This window comes from Odocoileus virginianus, chromosome 25 (assembly GCF_023699985.2).
Source record: "Odocoileus virginianus isolate 20LAN1187 ecotype Illinois chromosome 25, Ovbor_1.2, whole genome shotgun sequence".
Lineage (NCBI taxonomy): Eukaryota > Metazoa > Chordata > Mammalia > Artiodactyla > Cervidae > Odocoileus > Odocoileus virginianus.
This window is the reverse complement of record NC_069698.1, coordinates 50,698,554-50,720,683: the sequence shown is the minus strand read 5'-3', so window position 1 is coordinate 50,720,683 and position 22,130 is coordinate 50,698,554. Positions and strand designations below refer to the sequence as shown.

The following is a 22,130-nucleotide window of genomic DNA, read 5'->3' as shown; positions in this document are numbered from 1 at the left end:
TCCTCCTCTGTTTCTGAGCGTCTGGGGTAGAGCTGCTGACGTTTGCGCCGCGCACGACTGTGTCCGCCATGTTAGTGACTGACGCAGGCGCCATTACAGGAGAAGTCTCTCTCGAGGTGGCTGTGTCAGTTTCAGTTGTCAGTCTTCAACAGAGTGGTCAGCGGCGGGGGGAGGGGGGGCGGTTTAAGAGCCTTATTTAGTCACTAACTACCCGAGATTAAATTCGAGAGGAAAGGGAGCGGGGAGGCCAACAGGGTGCTCCAACATTCCTGGATGTCTCCGCGTTTCGGCAGAGGAGATCCATCCGGGAAAGCACATTATCAGCGCCTGCCCACCGTACGAAGAATAACGTTTTCATACCCCCACCTCTCTCCCATGGCATCCTATAATCAGCTTTTTTTTTTTTTTTCCATTTTAGCATTGGGCCAGAGGTCACGAGCCAGCTGAGCTCAACCCCTGGTGCATTCTAATCTCGTCAGGAGCCAGGCGCGTCACAAGACTTTTGCATAGTAGCCGGTCAGTTCTGATTCCTAAGCAACACACAAGTAGCTGAACATGGGTTTAGCATTTTGGGGCTCCCCACCCTCCTCAGAGTGCAGGAGGTTCGGGGGTGGGGGGGAGAAAAGAGATTTTACGTGGCACCTGGTACCACAGAATTAAACACTCTGAACGAGTAGGGCTTAAGAGATTTGCTCCGGAGGGGAGGTTCAGGCCGCGCCCGAGAGCGGGAGGGAATCGCTCTTGATTACATCGGGGTGGGGACCGTGGGCCGCGCCAGCCAATGGGGAGGCGAAGCCAGTCGAGGGCGGGGGGGGGGGGGGGTGTCCGTGCGCGCCGGATTCCGCGCTCCCCACTTCCGGCGCGCGTGGCGGGCGTTCAGATCCAGAGGGCTCGGCGAGGGTCTACGCGCGGGCCTCGAAGTCCCACTGTGTCGCCGGGTGAGTTTCCTCCGCCTCTCAGTAAAGTTGCTTTACGGTTTGGTTTGGCGGATTTACTCTCAGGCATGAGATGAAACTGTCTGAACCGGTTTGGCTGTAGGAATTTTCATCTTATTTCCACATGCCATGGGTGAAGGTTGGCCATGTGCTTTTTCACTTTAACTGGGGTCTACAACGGGTCTGTCATTTTCTCTGCTCTAGGTGTCAGGGCCATTTTTGTACCTTTATGCTTTTTTTTTTTTAATGTCATGCACCAGAATTGCATATTTTCTTGTTAATTCCGTCCTTTGTCTCTAGCAGGTTACTTAATCCCATTTTGTAGTTGGTTTCTATTATGTGTTATTCACCAAGTCTTTTGAAATGGCTTTTCTCGGCTCTCTAATTCTCTTATGTTATTCACTTAGACGACTGAGGTCCAAGAAGGTTAAGTTCCTCCAGGTTTCCCAGCTAGTAAGTCTTAACCCAATCCCAGGTCCTCTGACTGAAGGGCTCCTAGCCACTCCTGAATGTACATTCCCTCGGTCTGAGTACTGAAGCTATTTCGGAGATCTACTGTGATAATCCTCTCAGTGCCCCTGTAATTCACATTAATGTCTTCTCTAGATTTAAAGGTATATTTATTTTAAATATTTGAATACACATGGCAAGTTTGTGTTTTCCATTAACCATTTTCCTTTCTGAGATAACATAGTAACTTTTTTTCTTCTTCAAATTTTCAATTGTATTTGAAGCAAAATTGCTTCTGTTGGAATCTCACCCTCTGATCTGTGTGACCTGCAGCAAGTTACTCAACCTAACTGAACCTCAGGTATGTTTATCAGCTAAGTGGGCATAGTAATCCTATCTACCTTATAGAATTTTAAAATTCAAAGCATTTAGAGTAGCATCTGGCAAGAAGTGCTCAAGAAGTGTTTTTATATTATCAACTTAGATTTTTCTTTAAATATGTATTCCTAGTATTTCATAAGTAACTGATTTCACTTTTTCCTGTTATCAGTTTGCATTCTACGTAATTAGATGTCTTCTGAAAATTAGTAAATGAATATGACATAATATGACAGATTATTCATTCTTTTGGCTTTCTAGAATTTCTATCCCTGAAGCATCAGTTTAGACAAAAGTAATCAAATGTAGCATGTTAGCATTCTTTCTTTTACTACTGAGTGTATGCAGTTGTACTAATTATTTATAAATAAATGACATTTCAATTCTTACTATATCTCATAAGGCACATTCTTAATTCCACCTTGTAAGATGCATAGAAATCGAATTGCAGACAGTAAGAGCTTAACCAAGGTCACATGCTAACTTGACTGAGAGATAGTTGCCCATCCTGCTCAGGATCAGATGCCAGAACTAAATGAGATGTGTTTGATTTCTGCCTTCTCCACCAATTTCCTTTGGGAGGAGGGAGCTGCTGCATCCCCTGGGCTTAGCTGCCCTTTGGCACCTGGGATCTTCATTCCCCAACCAGGAATGGAATGCGCATCCCCTGCATTGGAAGGCAGATTCTTAACCACTGGACCACCAGGGAAGTCCCTTTGCCAGTTTTCTAGCATATTGCACTTAAAAAAAAGATTTATTTACTTATTTGTATTTTTGCCTGCACTGGATCTTTTTTGTTTTGCTTTTGCTTTCTCTAGTTGCAAAGAGCAGGGTGTACTCTTTGTTATAGTGTATGGGCCTTTCATCGTGGTGGCTTCTCTTGTTTTGAAGCAGGGGCTCTAGGGTGAAGGGGCCCAGAAGGGCTCCCAGGCTCTAGAATGCTACCTCAGCGTCACACACATGCTTAGTTGATCCAAGGCATGTGGGATTTTCCCATACCAGGGATCGAACCTGTTTCTCCTGCATTGGCAGGTAGATTCTTAACCACTACACCACCAGGGAAGCCCTACACCAACTTCTTAAATGGGGATCAGCAGACTATAGCTCTTCCTGCCAGTCCTTCCTACTGTGTGTGTGTGTGTGTGTGTGTGTGTTAGTCACTCAGTCGTGTCCAACTCTCTGTGACCCCATGTACGGCAGCCTATCAAGCTCCTCTGCCCATGGAATTCTCCAGGGAAGAATACTGGAGTGGGTTGCCATTTACCTGTTTTTGTACAGTTCACTAAGAATAATTTTTTTTTCCATTTATTTTTATTAGTTGGAGGCTAATTACTTTACAACATTGCAGTGGTTTTTGTCATACATTGAAATGAATTAGCCATGGATTTACATACCCGATCCCTCTGGGTCTTCCCAGCGCACCAGGCCCGAGCACTTGTCTCATGCATCCAACCTGGGCTGGTGATCTGTTTCATCCTAGATAATATACATGATTCGATGCTGTTCTCTTGAAACATCCCACCCTCGCCTTCTCCCACAGAGTCCACAAGTCTGTTCTATACATCTGAGTCTCAAAAATATGGAATGCTTCACGAATTTGCGTGTCATCCTTGCGCAAGGGCCATGCTAATCTTCTCTGTATCGTTCCAATTTTAGTATATGTACTGCCGAAGCGAGCACAAGAATAATTTTTATGTTGTTAAATGGTTAGGGGGAAAAAAGAAGAAGTGATGTTTCTGTGACAGTTATGCAAAATTCAAATTGCTTATGTCCATAAATAAAGTTTTATTGAAACAGAGCCACACTTAATTCTTCATAAACCTCTTACAGCTTCTTGTTGCTTAGAGCAGAAATAGGCAAACTATGACCTACAGCCCATGCCTGTTTTATGTAAGTTTTTGCTGAGCATAGCCAGGCCACATTAGTCTCTTGTCCAAGGCTGCTGTTTGTGCTCCAATGGCAGAGTTCAGTAATTGCAGCAGAGACTATATGGCCATCAGAATTTATTTATTTATTTGGCTGCATTGGGTCTTCTTTGTGGCGCACAGGCTTCTCTCTAGCTGTGGCACTTGAGCTGCTGCACAGTAGTATATTGTGCACGCAAGCTACCCAGTATCTGGTGTCTTAGTTCCCTGGCCGTGGATCAAACCCATATCCCCCATGTTGGAAGATGGATTCTTAACCACTGGAACAACATTAAGACTCATTTTTAACTGAGGTTTGATGATTATTAAATCTTCTAAAAGTGAAGCCCTAAAAAGGGTGATTGTTTGTAGTTGTTTTGTTTTTTTTTTTAAATCAAGCTCTTTAGGCCAGTCTGCCTTATTTCTAAAGTACTATGCTAATCCTTAAGAGTACAGTCATATTTCTTAAATTATGAATCCCAGTTTAAAATGGTCAACTGTGGTTTTCTTTCTGCAGCTTTCATCTTCCTGCTGAATTCCTGCTTTGCAGATAGTGCAATGGCAGCCCGAGTACTTGTCATTGGCAATGGAGGACGGGAACACACACTGGCCTGGAAACTTGCACAGTCTACTCATGTCAAACAAGTGTTGGTTACCCCAGGAAATGCAGGCACTGCCTGCTCTGAGAAGATTTCAAATACTGGTAATCACTTTTTTTAAGTAAAAGTGAACAATTGTAAATGATAAACTGTCAACCACATCTGTTCTTTTTAAGAGTCAATTGCTGTTCAGATTTGAATGCTTTGCTTAACCCAAAAATGTATATGGTTATTTGAATAGTTGCCATATGTTATAAATTTAAGGTATCCTGTTGTTCAGTATAGCACTTCCTTACCTTAAATTAGTTTAAACCTTTAAACATGTCTAATAAGAAAGTCACAAAGCAGTACCTAATACAGATTCAAGGTGTTTGGGTATATGTTTTGGGGAATGAAAAATTGAGCAGTGCTACTAAATGTAAGTTCTGCTGATTTTTATTTCATAATAGATCTCAGGCTTTATCTCTTCCACTGGTGAATATAAGATGGTGATCAATTCTTATGCTGCATTAAACTTTCCAGTAAATTGTCATAGTAGTTAGCATAAAACTCAAACTCCTTACTGTTGCTTACAAAACCTGTTGTGATCTGGCCTCTCTGCATTTCCAGCCTGATCTTTTGTATTCTTTGTTTTCTTTTCGCGGTGCTCTATCCATGTAGTCGTGGCAGTTTCCCAAACAGCTGCCTTGCACTTTGTTCTGAAACCCAGCACAACTGGCTCCTCATCATTCAGGTCTCAACTTACGTTACCTCCTCAAAGAGGACTTTCCTAAAGTGAACTGTTAGCTGTGTCTTCTTTTACTTTTCTCTTGTCTGTCTCTTATCTTCACTTCCCTCCTGGAACAGAAGCTCTAAAATGTAAACTGCATGAGGGCAAGGAACTCGCCTGTTTGATTTTGTGCTGTGTGCACTGTACCTAGTACTCTGCATGGCATATAGTATTTACAGGGAGAACATAGATCCAGTGAGCCACAAACTGGGAGATGATTGTGTACATGGGACCACAGATAAGAGATAAATAAGAAAATATCTGCTTCCCTAGGATCTCAGCAAGTGAGGTTGTTTTGTTTTGTTTTGCTTTGTTTTAAGTATTGGCACATTTTATCTAGCTGCAATTGCTGTTACATGGACCAGCCCATGAAAATCTCCCAAGACTATCATGAAACTTCCATCACTTGTATTCACAGGTTAGGTGTATCATCTTCCTTTGTTGTGCTGAGGTAGTTGGCTCTGCTCGGCCCAGTTGTGTTTGCACCTACTAACCCAGAGTTCATGGTATCCATCCTTATCCCTCTCAGGCAGTTTCTGTACACTGAGAACTTTACCTTTTCTGCACTTACTCCCTGCACATCACAAACACCACATATGTGCAGAGTAATTCGAGACTTCATCCAGGTTAGGAATGGTGGCCCAGATACAGTGAAGTGGAAGAGTGCCTATAAAACTAACTCATGCTCAGTATATGGTTGAACCCACTACTACTTAGAACTCCACTGAGAAAGAAGATTAACCTCGTTGGTAGGTTGGGAAAGTGAGGAAGGTCATAAAGTCAGCATTCTATTCTTAGCTTAAACATCTTTGCACAAAGAGCCCCTGCCTGGCTTAGTCAGAAATAGCCTCCCAATTTACTTCACATCAGATTTTCCTAACTTTATTAGTTTGCTTGGATAGTCATAACCCAGCATTCCCATAGTGAAATATAAGCATCCTAAGTTTAGGGACCCTGTTTGTGTATATGTCTTAACTCAGTGACTAGAACAGTTATCTAGCACATAGTAATTTTTAGTAAATCTTGAATGAAAGACATTTAAAAGGCCAGTTTCTGAGTATATTCTCTGATACACTGTTTTGTTTATAATCAGCACTAGTGACGTGAACACTACAATCAAGAAAGTACAGCTGTTGGGAAACTTACTCAATTCTCTGTCAATGTACTGATAACAGAGAACTCAACTTTGTTGGTTAGCCTAATGTATTCTGCTCTGAATTTTTCATGGTGAAACTCTCCTGCACCAGTAAAAGAAAATCAACAATTGATAGGCATACAAGAGTATAGGTACTTAGACTTCAGCAAGACACTTCCTTACTATACCTTAAACAAAGTATGTTTATATAAACAAGATGGGTTTGTTTCTTTTCTGTTTTCACAGACATCTCAATCAGTGATCACACTGCCCTTGCACAGTTCTGCAAAGATGAGAAAATTGAATTTGTAGTTGTTGGACCAGAGGCACCTCTAGCTGCTGGTAAAGTTCATTTCTGTTTATTGTTATGATTTATACTGTGCCAACAGGAGCTTACAGATCATCTAATCTAATACGTTTTACAGATGAGGTTTCCTAATACAGTATTACCTTGGAAAAACTATTCACCCTCTTGAAATTTGTGGAGTCTAGGATTTTTTTTCTCCCAGGCATTACTGTTGTGGATAATATGAGTAAATTTGAACGAGAGATCATATTTGCAGCCATGAGAAATACTTTGCTTTATTCTGCTCTATTCATATATTTGAATATAACATAAATTTTTGTTGTACTTGAATCACGTGCAAGTAGCATTTTGTTATATCCTGTAGAAAACATGCAAAATGTTCATGTTTCCTACTCTCTACCATCTGACTTATCTCAGTGTAGCTTTAGTCTAATCCTAATTCTTCAGAATGAAAAGGCCCTGCAGAGACCTGACTAAGGCTGCTTATTTCCATCACTAGGAATTGTTGGGAACCTGAACTCTGTGGGAGTTCGGTGCTTTGGCCCCACAGCAGAAGCAGCTCAGTTAGAGTCCAGCAAGAGATTTGCCAAAGAGTTTATGGACTGACACGGAATCCCAACTGCAAGATGGAGAGCTTTCATTAAACCTGAAGAAGCCTGTGACTTCATTATGAGGTAGATAGAAGACAGCCTGTGAAAGGCGGTTGTCTTGTTATCTTGTTACCATATTGGAATGTAAGAGTCACAGTTACAAGTTTATAGTAAGGTAATTCTAGGGGAAAACTCATAGAATATAGATTGCCTTTTTCCAACATCAAAATAAAATGAGATTCACTCTTGTGGCCTTGCAGAAGGATAAGCTTTTAAACAATTCTGCTGAATAGTTTATAGGGGGAAAGGATACATTTGGTTCTGTAGTCATGCACTGTTAGCCAAATTGACACAGTGGCATCTTACAACATAAAGGGTATGGATTTTTTTTTTTTTTTTTCATAAATAACTAGAGAGAAGAATCATCACTTGGCCTTCTGCCACCACTGTTCAATCCTAAATCTTGAAATTAAACATCCTGTTCTTTATTCTGTGGAAAACATTGAGCAATAAATGAATGTTGGAAGATACATGCTTTTGCCTTTTTTTTGTTGACACATCTAGCTACATTGTATGTTTTCATGTTCAGTCGCTCAGTTATGTCCAGCTCTTTGCGACCTGGTGAACTGCAGTACACCAGGCCTCCCTGTCCATCACCAACTCCCAGAGTTTACTCAAACTCATGTTCATTGAGTCGGTGATGCCATCCAACCATCTTATCCTCTGTCGACCCCTTCTCCTCCCGCCTTCATTTTCCCAGCATCAGGGTCTTTTCAAATGAGTCAATTCTTTGCATCAGGTGGCCAAATTATTGGAGTTTCAGCTTCAACATCAGTTCTTCCAACGAATATTCAGTACTGATTTCCTTTAGGATGGATTGTTTGGATCTCCTTGCAGTCCATGGGACTCTCAAGAGTCTTCTCCAACACCACAGTTCAAAAGCATCAATTCTTCAGCACTCAGCTTTCTTTGTAGTCCAGCTCTCACATCCATACATGACCACTGGAAAAACCATAGCTTTGATTAGATGGACCTTTGTGGGCAAAGTGATGTCTCTGCTTTTTACATGCTGTCTTGATTGGTCATAACTTTTCTTCCAAGGAGCCAGTGTCTTTTAATTTCATGGCTGCAGTCACCATCTGCAGTGATTTTGGAGCCCAAGAAAATAAAGTCTGTCACTGTTTCCAGTGTTTCCCATCTATTTGCCATGAAGTGATGGGACTGGATGCCATGATCTTAGTTTTCTGAATGCTGAGTTTTAAGCCAACTTTTTCACTCTCTTTCAATTTCATCAAGAGGCTCTTTAGTTCTTCGCTTTCTGCCATAAGGGTGGTATCATCTCCTTGTCTGAGGTTATTAATATTTCTTCTGGCAATCTTGATTCCAGCTTGTGCTTCATCCAGCCCAGTGTTTCTCATGATTTACTCTGCATATAAGTTAAATAAGCAGGGTGACAATATACAGCCTTGATGTACTCCTTTCTCGATTTGGAACTAGTCTGTTGTTCCATGTCCAGTTCTAACTGTTGCTTCCTGACCTGCATACAGGTTTCTCAAGAGGCAAGTCAGGTGGTCTGGTATTCCCATCTCTTTCAGAATTTTCCACAGTTTGTTGTGATCCACACAGTCAAAGGCTTTGGCATAGTCGATAAAACAGAAGTAGACGTTTCTGGAACTCTTTTGATGATCCAGCAAATGTTGGCAATTTGATCTGTGGTTCCTCTGCCTTTTCTAAATCCAGCTTGAACATCTAGAAGTTCACAGTTCATGTACTGTTGAAGCCTGGCTTGGAGAATTTTGAGCATTACTTTGCTAGTGTATGAGATGAATGCAATTGTGTGGTAGTTTGAGCATTCTTTGGCATTGCCTTTCTTTGGGATTTGGATGGAAACTGACCTTTTCCAGTCCTGTGGCCACTGCTGAGTTTTCCAAATTCGCTGGCATATTGAGTGCAGCACTTTAATAGCATCATCTTTTAAGATTTGGAATAGCTCAACTGCAATTCCATCACCTCTACTAGTTTTGTTCATAACGATGCTTCCTAAGATAAGACCCACTTGACTTTGCATTCCAGGATGTCTGGCTCTAGGTTAGTGATCACACCATTATGATTATCTGGGTCGTGAAGATCTTTTTTGTATAGTTCTTTTGTGTATTTTGCCACCTCTTCTTTATATCTGCTTCTGTTAGGTCCATACCATTTCTGTCCTTTATTGTGCCCATCTTTACATGAAATGTTCCCTAATTTTCTTGAAGAGATCTCTAGTCTTTCCCATTCTATTGTTTTCCTCTATTTCTTTGCATTGATCACTGAGGAAGGCTTATCTCTCCTTGCTATTCTTTGGAACTCTGCATTCAAATGGGTATATCTTTCGTTTTCTCCTTTGCCTTTCGCTTCTCCTCTTTTCAGGCCTCCTCAGACAACCATTTTGCCTTTTTGCATTTCTTTTTCTTGGGAATGGTCTTGATCCCTGCCTCCTGTACAATGTCACGAACCTCCGATCCATAGTTTTCATTTTAGTTATTCTTATTTATTCTTTATTCTACATTGAAATTAATTGTTTTCTAGTAGCCAGATTCCTTGGACATAACAATTTAGTTAGTTACTTTGGTTAAGTCTCCTGGATCTCCAGGTCTACTCAACAGAAAAAACTACCAACAATAGTTTCTTATGTGTACTTGGAGAAGTTATGTACCCGTGCTTATATTGGTCTATGATTCACTACTTTGTATCTTAAAGATCATTCCTTGTGCATGCTATACTTCTGTTTTTTCCACCAAAGATTTGTTGATAAGCTCTCAGGGTAGGTGAGAAGAGGAAAATCGTATGTACCATATGATCACAGGTAACTACAGAGGAATACAGAAGAGAAGAATCCTCACATGAAGTACATCAAAATGGTGTTGGCTGGTTTTTTTTCTTTCTGCTTTTTAGTTGTTGCTGTAGCATATCATCACAAAATCTGAAAGTGTTTTAAACTTTTGAATCGTAAGGATTTACTGAATATGGAAACTTCCTCTGTCTTCACAGTGCAGACTTCCCCGCTTTGGTTGTGAAGGCCAGTGGGCTTGCAGCTGGGAAAGGGGTAATTGTTGCCAAGAGCAAAGAGGAGGCCTGTGAAGCTGTCAGGGAGATTATGCAGGTAAGTTGATCCTTCTGAAAAATGTTCATAATTTTCTAGTCACACTGGATAACTGCTGCCAATTTTGCAAATACTTAACAAATTCTTATCCTCAAGATGAGGAAAATGCGTAGTAGTTACTGTTCATAATACTATGTATTATAATCCATCTCTGTAAAGACAAGTATCTGTTCTTGGTGTCTCAAGTCTAAGAAAAGTGAAACAATGATAATATATATTGCTTTTTATTTTAGTATATTTTGCTTTTTTTTTTTTTTTAAAGAAATAAAAGTAGTATTTTTGGCTACGCTGGGTCTTCACTGCCACACACAGGCTTTGACAGCTGGCGGGTGGCCACTCCTCTCTGTGGGGCCCGGGCCTCTTGCTGCGGTGGCCTCTTCTGCTGCGGAGCTCAGACTCCAGGCACATGGGCTTCTGCAGCTGCAGCACACAGGCTCAGTAGCTATGGCACGGGGGCTTAGCTACTCTGCAGCATGCAGGACTCTCCCGGACCAGGGATTGAACCCGGGACCCCCACACTGGCAAGCGGATTCCCAATCACTGGACCACCAGGGAGGCCCCTAATGTTTTGCTTTTATGATCCATCTTGGTTGTTTTGGGCTTCTCCATCTTTTGGAAATCTGCTTTCACAGACAGCACGGTATAATTACTATAACCAAACGGAAATAAGAGTTAAAAAGTGATGATGAAAAAAAAAAAGTGACAATGAAAACATCTGTTTTTCTGTTGCCTTATTGAACCTGGAAAGGTGGCTACCCAGGAGGGTTCTAATGATGTATTCATTTCTTATGTACCAGTGCTAACTCTACATCGTTGCCACTTTACAAATAGGAGACATTGATATGTTCCTATGCAGCTTTCAGAAAAGGAAAGAAAAATTATAAGCCAGTGCATTGGTCCATTATACAAATGGTGCAAAATGACAGCAGCCGATTAGATAAGCAATGAAAACTTATGATTTCTCTTTGTTTTTTATCTCCAATAAGGGTAAAGCTTTTGGAGAAGCAGGAGAAACAGTTGTCATTGAAGAACTTCTTGAAGGAGAAGAGGTGTCTGTACGTATATCCATCTTTTGAACTTACATAGAGTATACGCTGTGTTATCTGATTTATGATCCCCCAAAAAAGGCTTGATTTGTTCTGGTTGCTTCAACCAAGAGCATAAACTGAGCAATACAAAGGAATTTGTATGTGTTTAGTATTTTGAATACAAATGAAAAAGTAATTTATCTTCTTTTAATCACCCCTAGTGTATCAGTAGGGGAACTGGACTTATATCACACATTATTTAAAGAGGGAGAAGGTTGAACTATTTTATTTTTGGGAGTAGCTTGACCTGCCCCTTGACCAACCTAGCTCAAAAATTACAGATCCTTCAGAATTGAATATACAAAATCTTTTGATACTTGATCTAGGAAAATTATTTATGTTTTAAATCACTTTACTTAAAAACTCTCTTAACTGGAGCTAAGGTATGTATAGTTCTCCTTATTAAATTTTTTTTTTTTTTTACCTTTTTGGCATCGAAGGTTAAGTGGACTGTTTGTTTTTTCCGCAGTGTCTGTGCTTCACTGATGGACGGACTGTGGCCCCCATGCCACCAGCACAGGACCATAAGCGACTGCTGGAGGGCGATCAGGGCCCCAACACTGGGGGAATGGGCGCCTACTGTCCAGCCCCTCAGGTAGTCATCATTTAGTCTTTGCAAAGAACTCTTAGACACTTTTCCTTTTTCCAGTTTGTTTTTGGTTTTTTCCTGTAAATGACATCGTGAAGTGAAGTGAAATCACTCAGTCGTGTCCGACTCTTTGTGACCTTATGGGCTGTAGCCTACCAGGCTTCTCCGTCTATGGGATTTTCCAGGCAAGAGTACTGGAGTGGGTTGCCATTTCCTTCTCCAGTAAATGACATTACTAATCAGCAAATTGGTTTTCCTCATAAATGAAAAATACCTTTTATGGTCTCACTCTAAAACTAACCTTTTCTAAAAGCCTTTGTGGAACTAACTTAAGTTGGGATTAAACAGATCCTTACAGCCCCTCCTTTCTACACCCTGTTTTTACCCTTTGAGCCAATTATAATCTGAAATTAATTATGCACCTTTGGATATCCAGGGCCCAACAATAAGTGCTCAGTAAGAGTGGGTGTGGTTCATCAAGAAGCAAGTCAGACTATCATTTGTTCTTCTCTTTCTACTATAATGGATAAAGTATGTTTTCACAAAATTCCTGGACAGTTTTATGAAAAATCTGCATTGAGTATATTATAAATAGCACTTAGAAACTCAAATTTCATTTCACTGATAGTTATAATTGTTTGTGTGAATAACATGGTGCCTTTTTTATATTTTTCTTAACTAAAAGATTAAGAAACAAACATGGTTTCCTTTAGACTTTATATATTAAAACTACCATTTGGTGAAAATTATTTTAAGAACTGTGCTCTGTTTTCTATAAATAATTTTATAAACTCTAGATTTTCAACTTACAGGCTTACGAGGTATGCAGACTATATTGAGGTATACAAAGGAGCCTCAATGTGGGTGAGGACTTTTTTAGTTTAATACCAATTACATTTAAATATTTCTCTGTATTCCCCAGGTTTCTAAGGATTTGTTGCTAAAAATTAAAAATACCATCCTTCAGAGGACAGTGAATGGCATGCAAGAGGAGGGTATGCCATACACAGGTAAGCACATGGATGTCATTGTGGACATGATTCATGGAGGAAGTTTACAGAATTTTCCCTTTGTTTTAAACCACCTTTTTATTGACCACTGTTGTAACATTGGTTATGGTCATTCCGAAACCTTGAGTCTATATTCTAAATTGCATAGTCACAATACAGTGTCTGCATTAAAGATTTTTTTTTTCCTTTTTTAATGAAGGTATCCTCTATGCTGGTATAATGTTGACCAAGAGCGGCCCCAAAGTTCTGGAGTTTAATTGCCGTTTCGGTGATCCAGAGTGCCAAGTGAGTAAAAAAGATGTGTAGTATTTTAATCTTAGGATTTTTCAGCCTTAAAATAATTACCTTTGATAACTGTAATGCAAATTCTGGTATTTCAGTGAATAAAGTGTCCCAGGAGAATTGAAATTTCTCAGTTGTCATATTGATTGTGTTTTTTCCAGGTGATCCTCCCACTTCTTAAAAGTGATCTTTATGAAGTGATCCAGTCTACCTTAGATGGCCTGCTCTGCACATCTCTGCCTGTTTGGCTGGACAACTGTGCTGCCGTAACTGTGGTCATGGCAAGTAAAGGTTATCCAGGAGACTACAGCAAGGGTGTAGAGATAACAGGTGAACATCAGAGAATGCAAGGTTGGAAAACAATGTGAACAGTACCGCAGTAGGCCTTTGTCCCATGCAAAGCGCCCTCTAAGGGTGTGAGGCCATCAGTAACTATTCAGGGGTTCTTAACATAACTCTGTTGCTTGTTGCTTGGATATGAGTATCCAGAATCTAAAATTGCCGTATTTAGGAACTGCTATCCATTTCCCTTTCTGCACAATGAAGACTTAAGTGGGCCTAGCCCAGTTTCTAGAGAATCACCCAGTCCTGCCTTTCTCGTCCATCCTCCGAGAGCCAGTAAGATAATAAAATACGAGAGTCAGAGGAACATTAGTATAAACTACATCAGTTCAGTCGAGTCCGACTCTGCGACCCCATGCACTGCAGCACGCCAGGCCTCCCTGTCCATCACCAACTCCCAGAGTTTACCCAAACTCATGTCCATTGAGTCAGTGATGCCATCCAGCCATCTCATCCTCTGTCATCCCCTTCTGCCTTCAGTCTTTCCTAGCATCAGGGTCTTTTCAGATGAGTCAGCTCTTCACATCAGGTGGCCAAAGTATTGGAGTTTCAGCTCCAACATCAGTCCTTCCAGTGAACACCGAGGACTGATTTCTTTTAGGATAGACTGGTTGGATCTCCTTGCAGTCCAAGGGACTCTCAAGAGTCTTCTCCAACACCACAGTGACTACTGGCAAAACATACATACATGTTTTTGGAAACATGACTACTGGAAAAACCATAGCCTTGACAGACCTTTGTTGACAAAGTAATGTCTCTGCTTTTTAATATGCTTTGATAAAGCATATTAAGTTTGTAATGTAAATTTGAAATGTAAATTTCAGATTTCAGGGTGTGATCTCTGATCAGAGATTAACCCCTCCCCCACTTTGCAGTATACCCCATAGTCATTTTGATGGCAGAATTAAAGCAGTTTCAGAACTGTAGCCTTTCTTCTGTTTCTCTTTATAGGAGGTGAGGCATCTATCAATAGTTAAATGATTGTAACCAATTTACATATAAGTCAGTGTTTTAAAATGGTAAATAAGTTCCAGACACCCTATTTACTGTCTTACCCAGACAGGAAGTCCTTTGCCCTGTAAATACCACACATGGTAAATGGGCAGTTAGGAACTGATTGCCTTTTAAAACAAAGAAAGGGAAGGGATAGAAACAAGATCTTTGTATTGGTGAAATTTCCCTAAGGTTTTAGTGACAAGTGTAATACTTTCTGATGCCCCAATATTGGATGTTACTGACACCACCAAATATTTGGGTATCTATGACTAAATACCCCTATCTTATACAAACACCAAGAGAAGACACAATATTATAAACCACTGTACTTCAATTAAAAAACTTTTTTTTTAACTGATACAGAAAAAATTTAATAGATTACCAAATACAGTGCTAAAAGAGAAAAGGAAAAAGACAAACTGAGGATATAAAAAATTTTTTTAATTAAGAGGTTATCTTTGTATGAATTGTCCATTGCATAATTTAGAAAATATAGTTTAATAATGTTTAAAAAGGAAAAGCAACCTTATCTAGTTGGCTGTGGTAAAGCAAAAAAGTTCTTTTACTCTTCAGTAAAAAGTGATCAGGACTTATTCATTGATGTTTAAGTTTTTTACTTTTCAGGAGAATATAATTGCATTTCTAGTACCAAACTTTTCAGAGCTTGCCTTTTTTTTTTTTTCCCCTTCATTGAAATAATCATTCTTACATGAGATCTATGATAACACAAAGCTTTAGTGTAATACAGTTGTCACCCTAGAGCAGAACAGGCTGTTCATAGGAGGAAGAGTCAATTTACTGTTACATCACATAATTCCTTTCTGTTAGGATTCTTGTGAAAATTCACTTAAGTGAAATAAAGATTTTATTTTTAAAAAACCCTCTCGAATTGAATAAGCCAGAGTGTATAATATTGTAATTGATGTATCAAATATGCTGTCTCTTACAGGGTTTCCTGAGGCTCAGGCTTTAGGACTGGAGGTGTTCCAAGCAGGCACTGCCCTAAAAGATGGCAAGGTGGTGACTAACGGGGGTAGGGTCCTTACTGTCACGGCCATCAGGGGAAATCTCATCTCAGCCCTTGAAGAAGCCAGGAAAGGACTTGCTGCTATAAAGTTTGAGGGAGCTGTTTATAGGAAAGACATCGGCTTTCGAGCCATAGCTTTCCTCCAACAACCCAGGTAAACTTGTGACCCGGGTGATCACAGCACAGCTTTAGAACTGGCAGAGATGGTGATGTAGAAAACTCCACTGAACCTGAACTAAGGCATTCTGTATTTTGAACTCTGATCCAATTTTGATTTGCATTTAGTTGGACTCAAAAGTATTAGTTATATTCAAATGAAATGGAAAAAACTTCATGGTAGCTCATATTTGAAATGTGCTATTAAAAGGTTTTTTTCACATTTTAGGTGTATGCTATCAGCTGTAAGTTATTCAAGAAAAATATGGGAAGGGATTTTTATTCCTTGAGTTATCATATTTATATATTACTATTATATATATCTTAGTTATCCTGATTTTGTCAAAACAATTTGAGATGAAAATATTGGTTATCTTTACTTTACAGCTTTGATTATACTATAACTTTTACCATTTCATTTGGTCACTGCATTTATATTACTGAAGTATATTTTATAACTTCACTTACTGTCATATACAGCTATTCCGATAGGCAGATAACTTTATATAACTGAATTGTTTTAATTGAACATAAAAATAACATGCTAAAATTTGATTTTTTTTAACTTTTAAAATGACTAGATTCTGGGCCTTCCCTGGTAGTCCAGTGGTTGAGACTTCACCTTCCAGTGCAGCAGGGTGTGCAGGGTTGATCCCTGATCGGGAAGCTAAGATCCCACATGCCTTGTGACCAAAAAACAAAAACATAAAACAGAAGCAGTATTGTAACAAATTCAATGATGACTTTAAAAATGGTCCACATTTTAAAAAAAGAAATTAGATCCTATTGAAATGACCTATTTCTAATCAGTAGAACTTCATTTCCTATCCTTCTGTGACCCTGAACTGCCAACTTTTTTGTAGTTAGCTGCCAAAAGTCTCAAATCTATTTGTTCCCTGGCATCTTGTTTCTAATAAAACTGGAGGTATTTCTTCCTATATCCCTGAATCCCACTAGGCCAGAGTTGTTTTTATAAGGCTAGACTACCAAAGTCACAGTGCCGTTTAACATGACTGGGCTTCCCCGATGGCTCAGTGGGTAAAGAATATGCCTATTATGCAGGAGACATAGAAGACACTTTCAATCCCTGGGTCAGGAAGATCCTCTGGAGAAGGAAATGGCTACCCACTCTAGTGTTTTTGCCTGGAGAATTCCTTGGACAGAGGAGCCTGGTGGGCTACAGTCCATGGGGTCACAAAGAGTCAGACAGGACTGAGCAAATGAGCACTAAATGGAATGCTCCAGCTTGTTGGCAGTATTATAAAGATGGAAATGATGCATTGAATATCATTACCTGGTTTCGGTGGGGTTTTGGTGTAGGGGTGTGTTGTGTTTTGGGGGTTTTTTTTTTTTTTTTTTGAGTTTTTAAATTATTTCTTATAGTCTTTATAAGAAAACCGATACAATTCTCTTATTACTGCAGTAAGAGCTCAATTTCATTATTAAGGGATTTCTTTCTAGAGTTCTTATCCTCCTAATTTTCACCTTTTCGAGTCAGTTTTGGTATCTTTCCCTTCCCATACCAAAATTGAACAGAGAAGGGTTGTGGCCAAATGTTGATATATTTACCTGCCTCTGACATGTACTTCTGGAAGAAATAGTTAAATTAGAGAAGTAGTTCCAAATAGTGATTATCAACTGGGGAGGTTGTTTAAACAGATTTCAATTCCTAGGACCTGCCCTAGACCAGCCAAATTAAAATTTCTGGATGGGGCCAAGTTAAAACAATTTTTCCCTGGTGATGTCTTAGTTTATTTTTTGAACTTTTTAGGGGCCTGACTTACAAGGAATCTGGGGTAGACATTGCAGCTGGTAATATGTTGGTCCAGAAAATTAAACCTTTAGCAAAGGCCACCTCCAGACCAGGTAAGTCAGATCCTGTCCTTTCCTAGTTCATCAACCATGACAAACATTGTGTATTGATTTGGGACTCTGTAGTTAACTGAAGAAAATGTTCCAGACTAATGCCAAGTTGCTGTAAGTCTTGTCCTCTTTAAGCCAAATTCATAAGTCTTCTGCTTTCTTGTCTCTAATAGTAGGGAAAGCATTTCTTATCCATGATCTTAAACTCAAAAGGATGTGTCTGCCCCCTCAATATCTGCTTTCTTGATCAATCCTTTGCTATTGAAATGCAGCAAGAAATAAAGTTTCTCCCCAACAGGCTGTGATGTTGATCTCGGAGGTTTTGCTGGTCTTTTTGACCTGAAAGCAGCTGGTTTCACTGATCCTCTTCTGGCCTGTGGAGCAGATGGTGTTGGGACGAAACTGAAGGTAATCAGACACTTAGGCGAATAAAGGCCTTTTGTGAAAGATATGAATGTACTGTGTATCAAATCTCTTTCTCCTCTTGACATATATGCACTGAAGAGAACCATACCAAATATTGTGTTGCTACAATGGCTACATGTTTCTAATAATGCAGTGTCTTTGAGAGTATATATGGGACAAAAGAGAATAATTTTGGACCAAATAGCTTATCAAAATTTAGTGTTCTTTTGTCTTTAGGTGTCCATAGCACTAGCTAAAAGTCATTATTTGTTAGCCGCCTCTGATAATTGACAAGATACAGTTTGGCACTTACTGTCTAATGTGTATGTTTATACCCTTCGGTAGATTGCCCAGCAGTGCAATAAACATGACACCATTGGTCAGGATTTGGTTGCAATGTGTGTAAATGACATTCTTGCGCAAGGAGCAGAGCCCCTCTTTTTCCTTGATTACTTCTCCTGTGGAAAACTTGACCTCCGTGTGACTGAAGCTGTCATCGCTGGGATCGCCCAAGCTTGTAGAAAGGCTGGATGCGCTCTCCTCGGTATGTGCTTCCATTTTAATCACGCACCCTTACTGCGTTTCAGCCCTGCGTATAAGCCTGATTCGTGACCAGTATAGCTAGCAAGACAAACTGTGTGCCACACAATGAGGCAAACAAAGTAATAGACAGTACCAGCTGAGGGAAACTTAGACCTCGGTGCCCCCAAACCCTCCCCTCGAGGGTCAGACTCACACTCCGACACCATCAACCAGGGTTTGTCTTCCCCATGACCCCTGGCCCGTTTGACTCCCGCGTCTCAGTGGCCTCCCGGACAGACAGGTAGGGGTTTGTTTCCTCCTGACAACCCTGCAGCAGAGGCAGGTCAGTTCCTGGCGGTCTGACTCTCTAACTTAAGCCTTAATTTCACACGGAAATGACACTGAGGATAAAATGTACCCACGGTTTATAGAACTATTGCTGGAGTACATATGTGAGGGTTTTAACAAGATAAATTTGTAGGTTAACCAGAGAACAAAACTACTTTTTTACATTCCCATTTCTGTGGACAGGCCTATCCCGAAAGCCAAAATTGCCTTTCAACCATCTTTTAGAACCGTTCCTGATTTAAATCTGCCTGCCTAGACCCTGTCTTTATATGATAACGGTGGTAATGTGAACTTGATGTGTTTATTAGGCCAGGGCATTTAGAGTTAGGCAGGCCTGATTAAATCACTCTTCTAAGCCTGTACCATTATTGGAACATGGAGTGATTGTAAAGATCAAATGTAGGTGAGAGCATTTCTAAAACTAAACTGCTAGAGAAATGGTGTTACGTCCAACTGAGCATTCATTCTATTAAAAATAACAATGTTTGGAGGCTATATTCACCCTTTGCCGAAATTAGTGCTGTTTCCCCTGAAATCATGCTTGGCTGACAGTTGTTAGATGGCCCTTAGAGAACATTTTCTGAATGTTTGCATAATACAGCTTCTATTTAATTGTCCATATGAAGAATAGCTGGTGTCACTACTTCCTAGACAGGTGTATAAACATTCAGTGATTCCTTTGTTCTTGTTTTCTCTTTCTGCCAGGAGGTGAAACGGCAGAGATGCCTGACATGTATGCTCCTGGAGAGTATGATCTAGCTGGTTTTGCCATTGGCGCCATGGAGCGGGATCAGAAACTTCCTCACCTGGAAAGAATCACGGAAGGGGATGTTGTTATTGGCATTGCTTCATCTGGTCTTCACAGCAATGGATTCAGCCTTGTGAGGAAAATTGTAGCAAAATCTTCCCTCCGATACTCTTCTCCAGCACCTGATGGCTGTGGTAACCAGACCTTAGGTACACATGCTCACGTTTAAACTCTGCTACTTGGAAATGTCTGAGCAACCAGTCACTAGGGTTAGGCTGCTTTCATTACTTAAAGTTAGAATGGAACAAATTATTAATACTTACCCTGTGGTTTGGCTGCTTAGACATTGTTATAGAACAGGTGTATCTGGCAGGGTCACAGTCCTCTGTTTCAGAATTATTTTTTATGTATGCTTTGGTTTCATTTCATAGACTTAAGTTTTTATCTTATCTTCCCAATATACAGGTGACTTACTTCTAACCCCAACCAGAATCTACAGCCACTCACTGTTACCTGTCCTACGTTCAGGACGTGTTAAGGCTGTTGCGCATATTACTGGTGGAGGATTACTGGAAAACATCCCCAGAGTCCTCCCTCAGAAATTGGGGGTGAATTTAGGTAAGATCACTAAAAAGAAATTTTGCTCAGAAAACTATTAGGAGAAAAAATACATTATGGAAGGAAACTCTTTGAGTAGTTTAAATATACATAGGATTATACCCAGAAATTATTCATCATTGGGACTTCTTGTGGAAAAAATAGGACTGACCCTTACCACATCTTTTCACTTTATTGGCCATGTTTATAAGGCATACAGCCCTATAATTGACATATCAGATGAAGTTTTCTAAGCACATTCTTCAGGGGGTTAGTAAGCTTAAGCTCTGTCAAGATGGAATCAGGAACTTGCTGGGAGGGAAAGGGAAGTGGTAGTTATTAAATAGTCCATGTGCAGGATAAAGAGGACCCAAACCAAGGCATTGGGAAGAGAGACAGAAGAATCACTGTGTGCTTAGCATGAAAAAAGAAGTCCCAGGTTTCTGGTTTAGTGGGTACATAGGTGGGAACGTGCATAGCACAGGAGAATAGATTTGAATAGGGAATGAGAATACAGTGTTTTAAGTCTCTGACATGTTCATTGCAATATTTCTGTGGGAAGTTAAAATTGGTGCTCATATGCCGGTAGTAACAGTTACAACCACAAGAGTAGAGGGAACAAAAATGTTGTTCTTCTGTGTTCTCTCTGTCTTAAAGTTTGGCAGAGGAAGAATTTGTTAAAAAAAAAAAAAAAAAAAAGTCTGAATCAGGGAGTAAACCATGTGAAAGTATCAACTCCAGAGTTTTCAACATGACACTGGTTAGCAATGTCAAAAAGCAACTTGAGAGGATAGATTCCACCCCCCCCCCACCCCCACCCCCCGCCAATTATTGGCACAAGGGATGATAGCAGAGATACAGAGACAATAAGTGAAGATTGCTATTTCAAGAAACTTATTGGTTGGGAATTCCCTGGTGATCCAGTGGTTATGAGTCAGCACTTCATTGTGGTGGCTTCATTTCAGTCCCTGGTCCAGGAACTAAGATCCTGCAAGCCATGCAGTGGGGCAAAAAAAAAAAAGTTTTTTAAACAGACCTAAGTCTAGTTTGTTTGTTGTTTTTATTTTTTGGCCCCACTGCACAGTTTGCATGATTTTAGTTCCTTAACAGGAATTGAACCTGGCATGTCCTAACCACTGGACTGACAGGGGGTTCCCTAAATTTTCAGATAAATGCAGAGGGGCAGAGTATTGCTCTTAAACTTTCTATATAGTGTAAGTTTTATACAGTAGTATCTGTATTTCCTCTAGTCTGTATATAAGGCACTAGTTTTGCATCAAACTTAGGGTGCGTTTTGGTCATCACTAAGACCCAACCAGACATTCTCAGAAGGGTAGTATGCCAACCTTTACTGGAATTCAGCTCCATTAGAGCATCTGTTTCATCAGAGGATTTCTGAGGATCTATTTAGTTAATGCAGCACAAAACTAATTGAGCAAAAAATTGCTCAAAAAATTTGCTCAATTACTGGCCAAATGTGACACGTAAGTGTTCTTAATGCCTTAGTACAGATGGATCCCCAGAAAGCTTCTGAAAGGCCAGTTAGTAGTTTCACCTTATATAAAATAGCCGTTCTGGTTTTAATTTCCAGTTTTGTAAATGTGCGTGCTTTTATACTTTGGGTCAACAGTAGGTTAAGGAACAACTGTTGCGCGTTTTCAGATGCCCAGACCTGGAGGGTCCCCAGGATCTTCTCATGGTTACAGCAGGAAGGCCACCTCTCTGAAGAGGAGATGGCCAAAACATTTAACTGTGGGATTGGGGCTGCCCTCGTGGTATCGGAGAACCTGGTGAAGCAGACTCTGCAGGATATTGAGCAGCACCAGGAAGAAGCCTGGGTGATCGGCAGAGTGGTTGCGTGTCCCGAAGGTAACCTGTTCCTGACTCAGTGGCTCTTTGATCTGCAACCTTCAGTATATCTGTGCCCTGCCTTAGGACCTCTGCCCGG

General features: G+C 40.3%; 1 protein-coding gene and 1 non-coding gene across 2 annotated transcripts in view; one reads left to right on the top strand and one right to left on the bottom strand.

The window, feature by feature from the left end:
- Positions 1-11: 11 nt before the first annotated feature.
- The window catches only part of GART (phosphoribosylglycinamide formyltransferase, phosphoribosylglycinamide synthetase, phosphoribosylaminoimidazole synthetase), a 27,417-nt gene continuing 5,298 nt past the window's right edge, over positions 12-22,130 (top strand). The window contains exons 1-20 of the mRNA XM_020892623.2: positions 12-116; positions 419-516; positions 1,343-1,549; positions 1,670-1,746; positions 4,185-4,370; positions 6,417-6,512; positions 6,977-7,151; positions 10,098-10,209; positions 11,196-11,264; positions 11,767-11,892; positions 12,809-12,896; positions 13,096-13,181; positions 13,340-13,508; positions 15,466-15,697; positions 17,471-17,565; positions 17,861-17,970; positions 18,313-18,511; positions 19,543-19,794; positions 20,051-20,203; positions 21,845-22,051. Coding sequence (XP_020748282.2) covers positions 7,147-7,151; positions 10,098-10,209; positions 11,196-11,264; positions 11,767-11,892; positions 12,809-12,896; positions 13,096-13,181; positions 13,340-13,508; positions 15,466-15,697; positions 17,471-17,565; positions 17,861-17,970; positions 18,313-18,511; positions 19,543-19,794; positions 20,051-20,203; positions 21,845-22,051 — 1,903 coding nt within the window. The 5' untranslated portion in view covers positions 12-116; positions 419-516; positions 1,343-1,549; ... (2 more) ...; positions 6,417-6,512; positions 6,977-7,146. The remainder of the gene's footprint in view (positions 117-418; positions 517-1,342; positions 1,550-1,669; positions 1,747-4,184; positions 4,371-6,416; positions 6,513-6,976; positions 7,152-10,097; positions 10,210-11,195; positions 11,265-11,766; positions 11,893-12,808; positions 12,897-13,095; positions 13,182-13,339; positions 13,509-15,465; positions 15,698-17,470; positions 17,566-17,860; positions 17,971-18,312; positions 18,512-19,542; positions 19,795-20,050; positions 20,204-21,844; positions 22,052-22,130) is intronic.
- LOC139031139 (U6 spliceosomal RNA) lies at positions 3,337-3,443 on the bottom strand. The gene has a single exon (XR_011483545.1). It is a non-coding gene; the product is annotated as a U6 spliceosomal RNA (small nuclear RNA).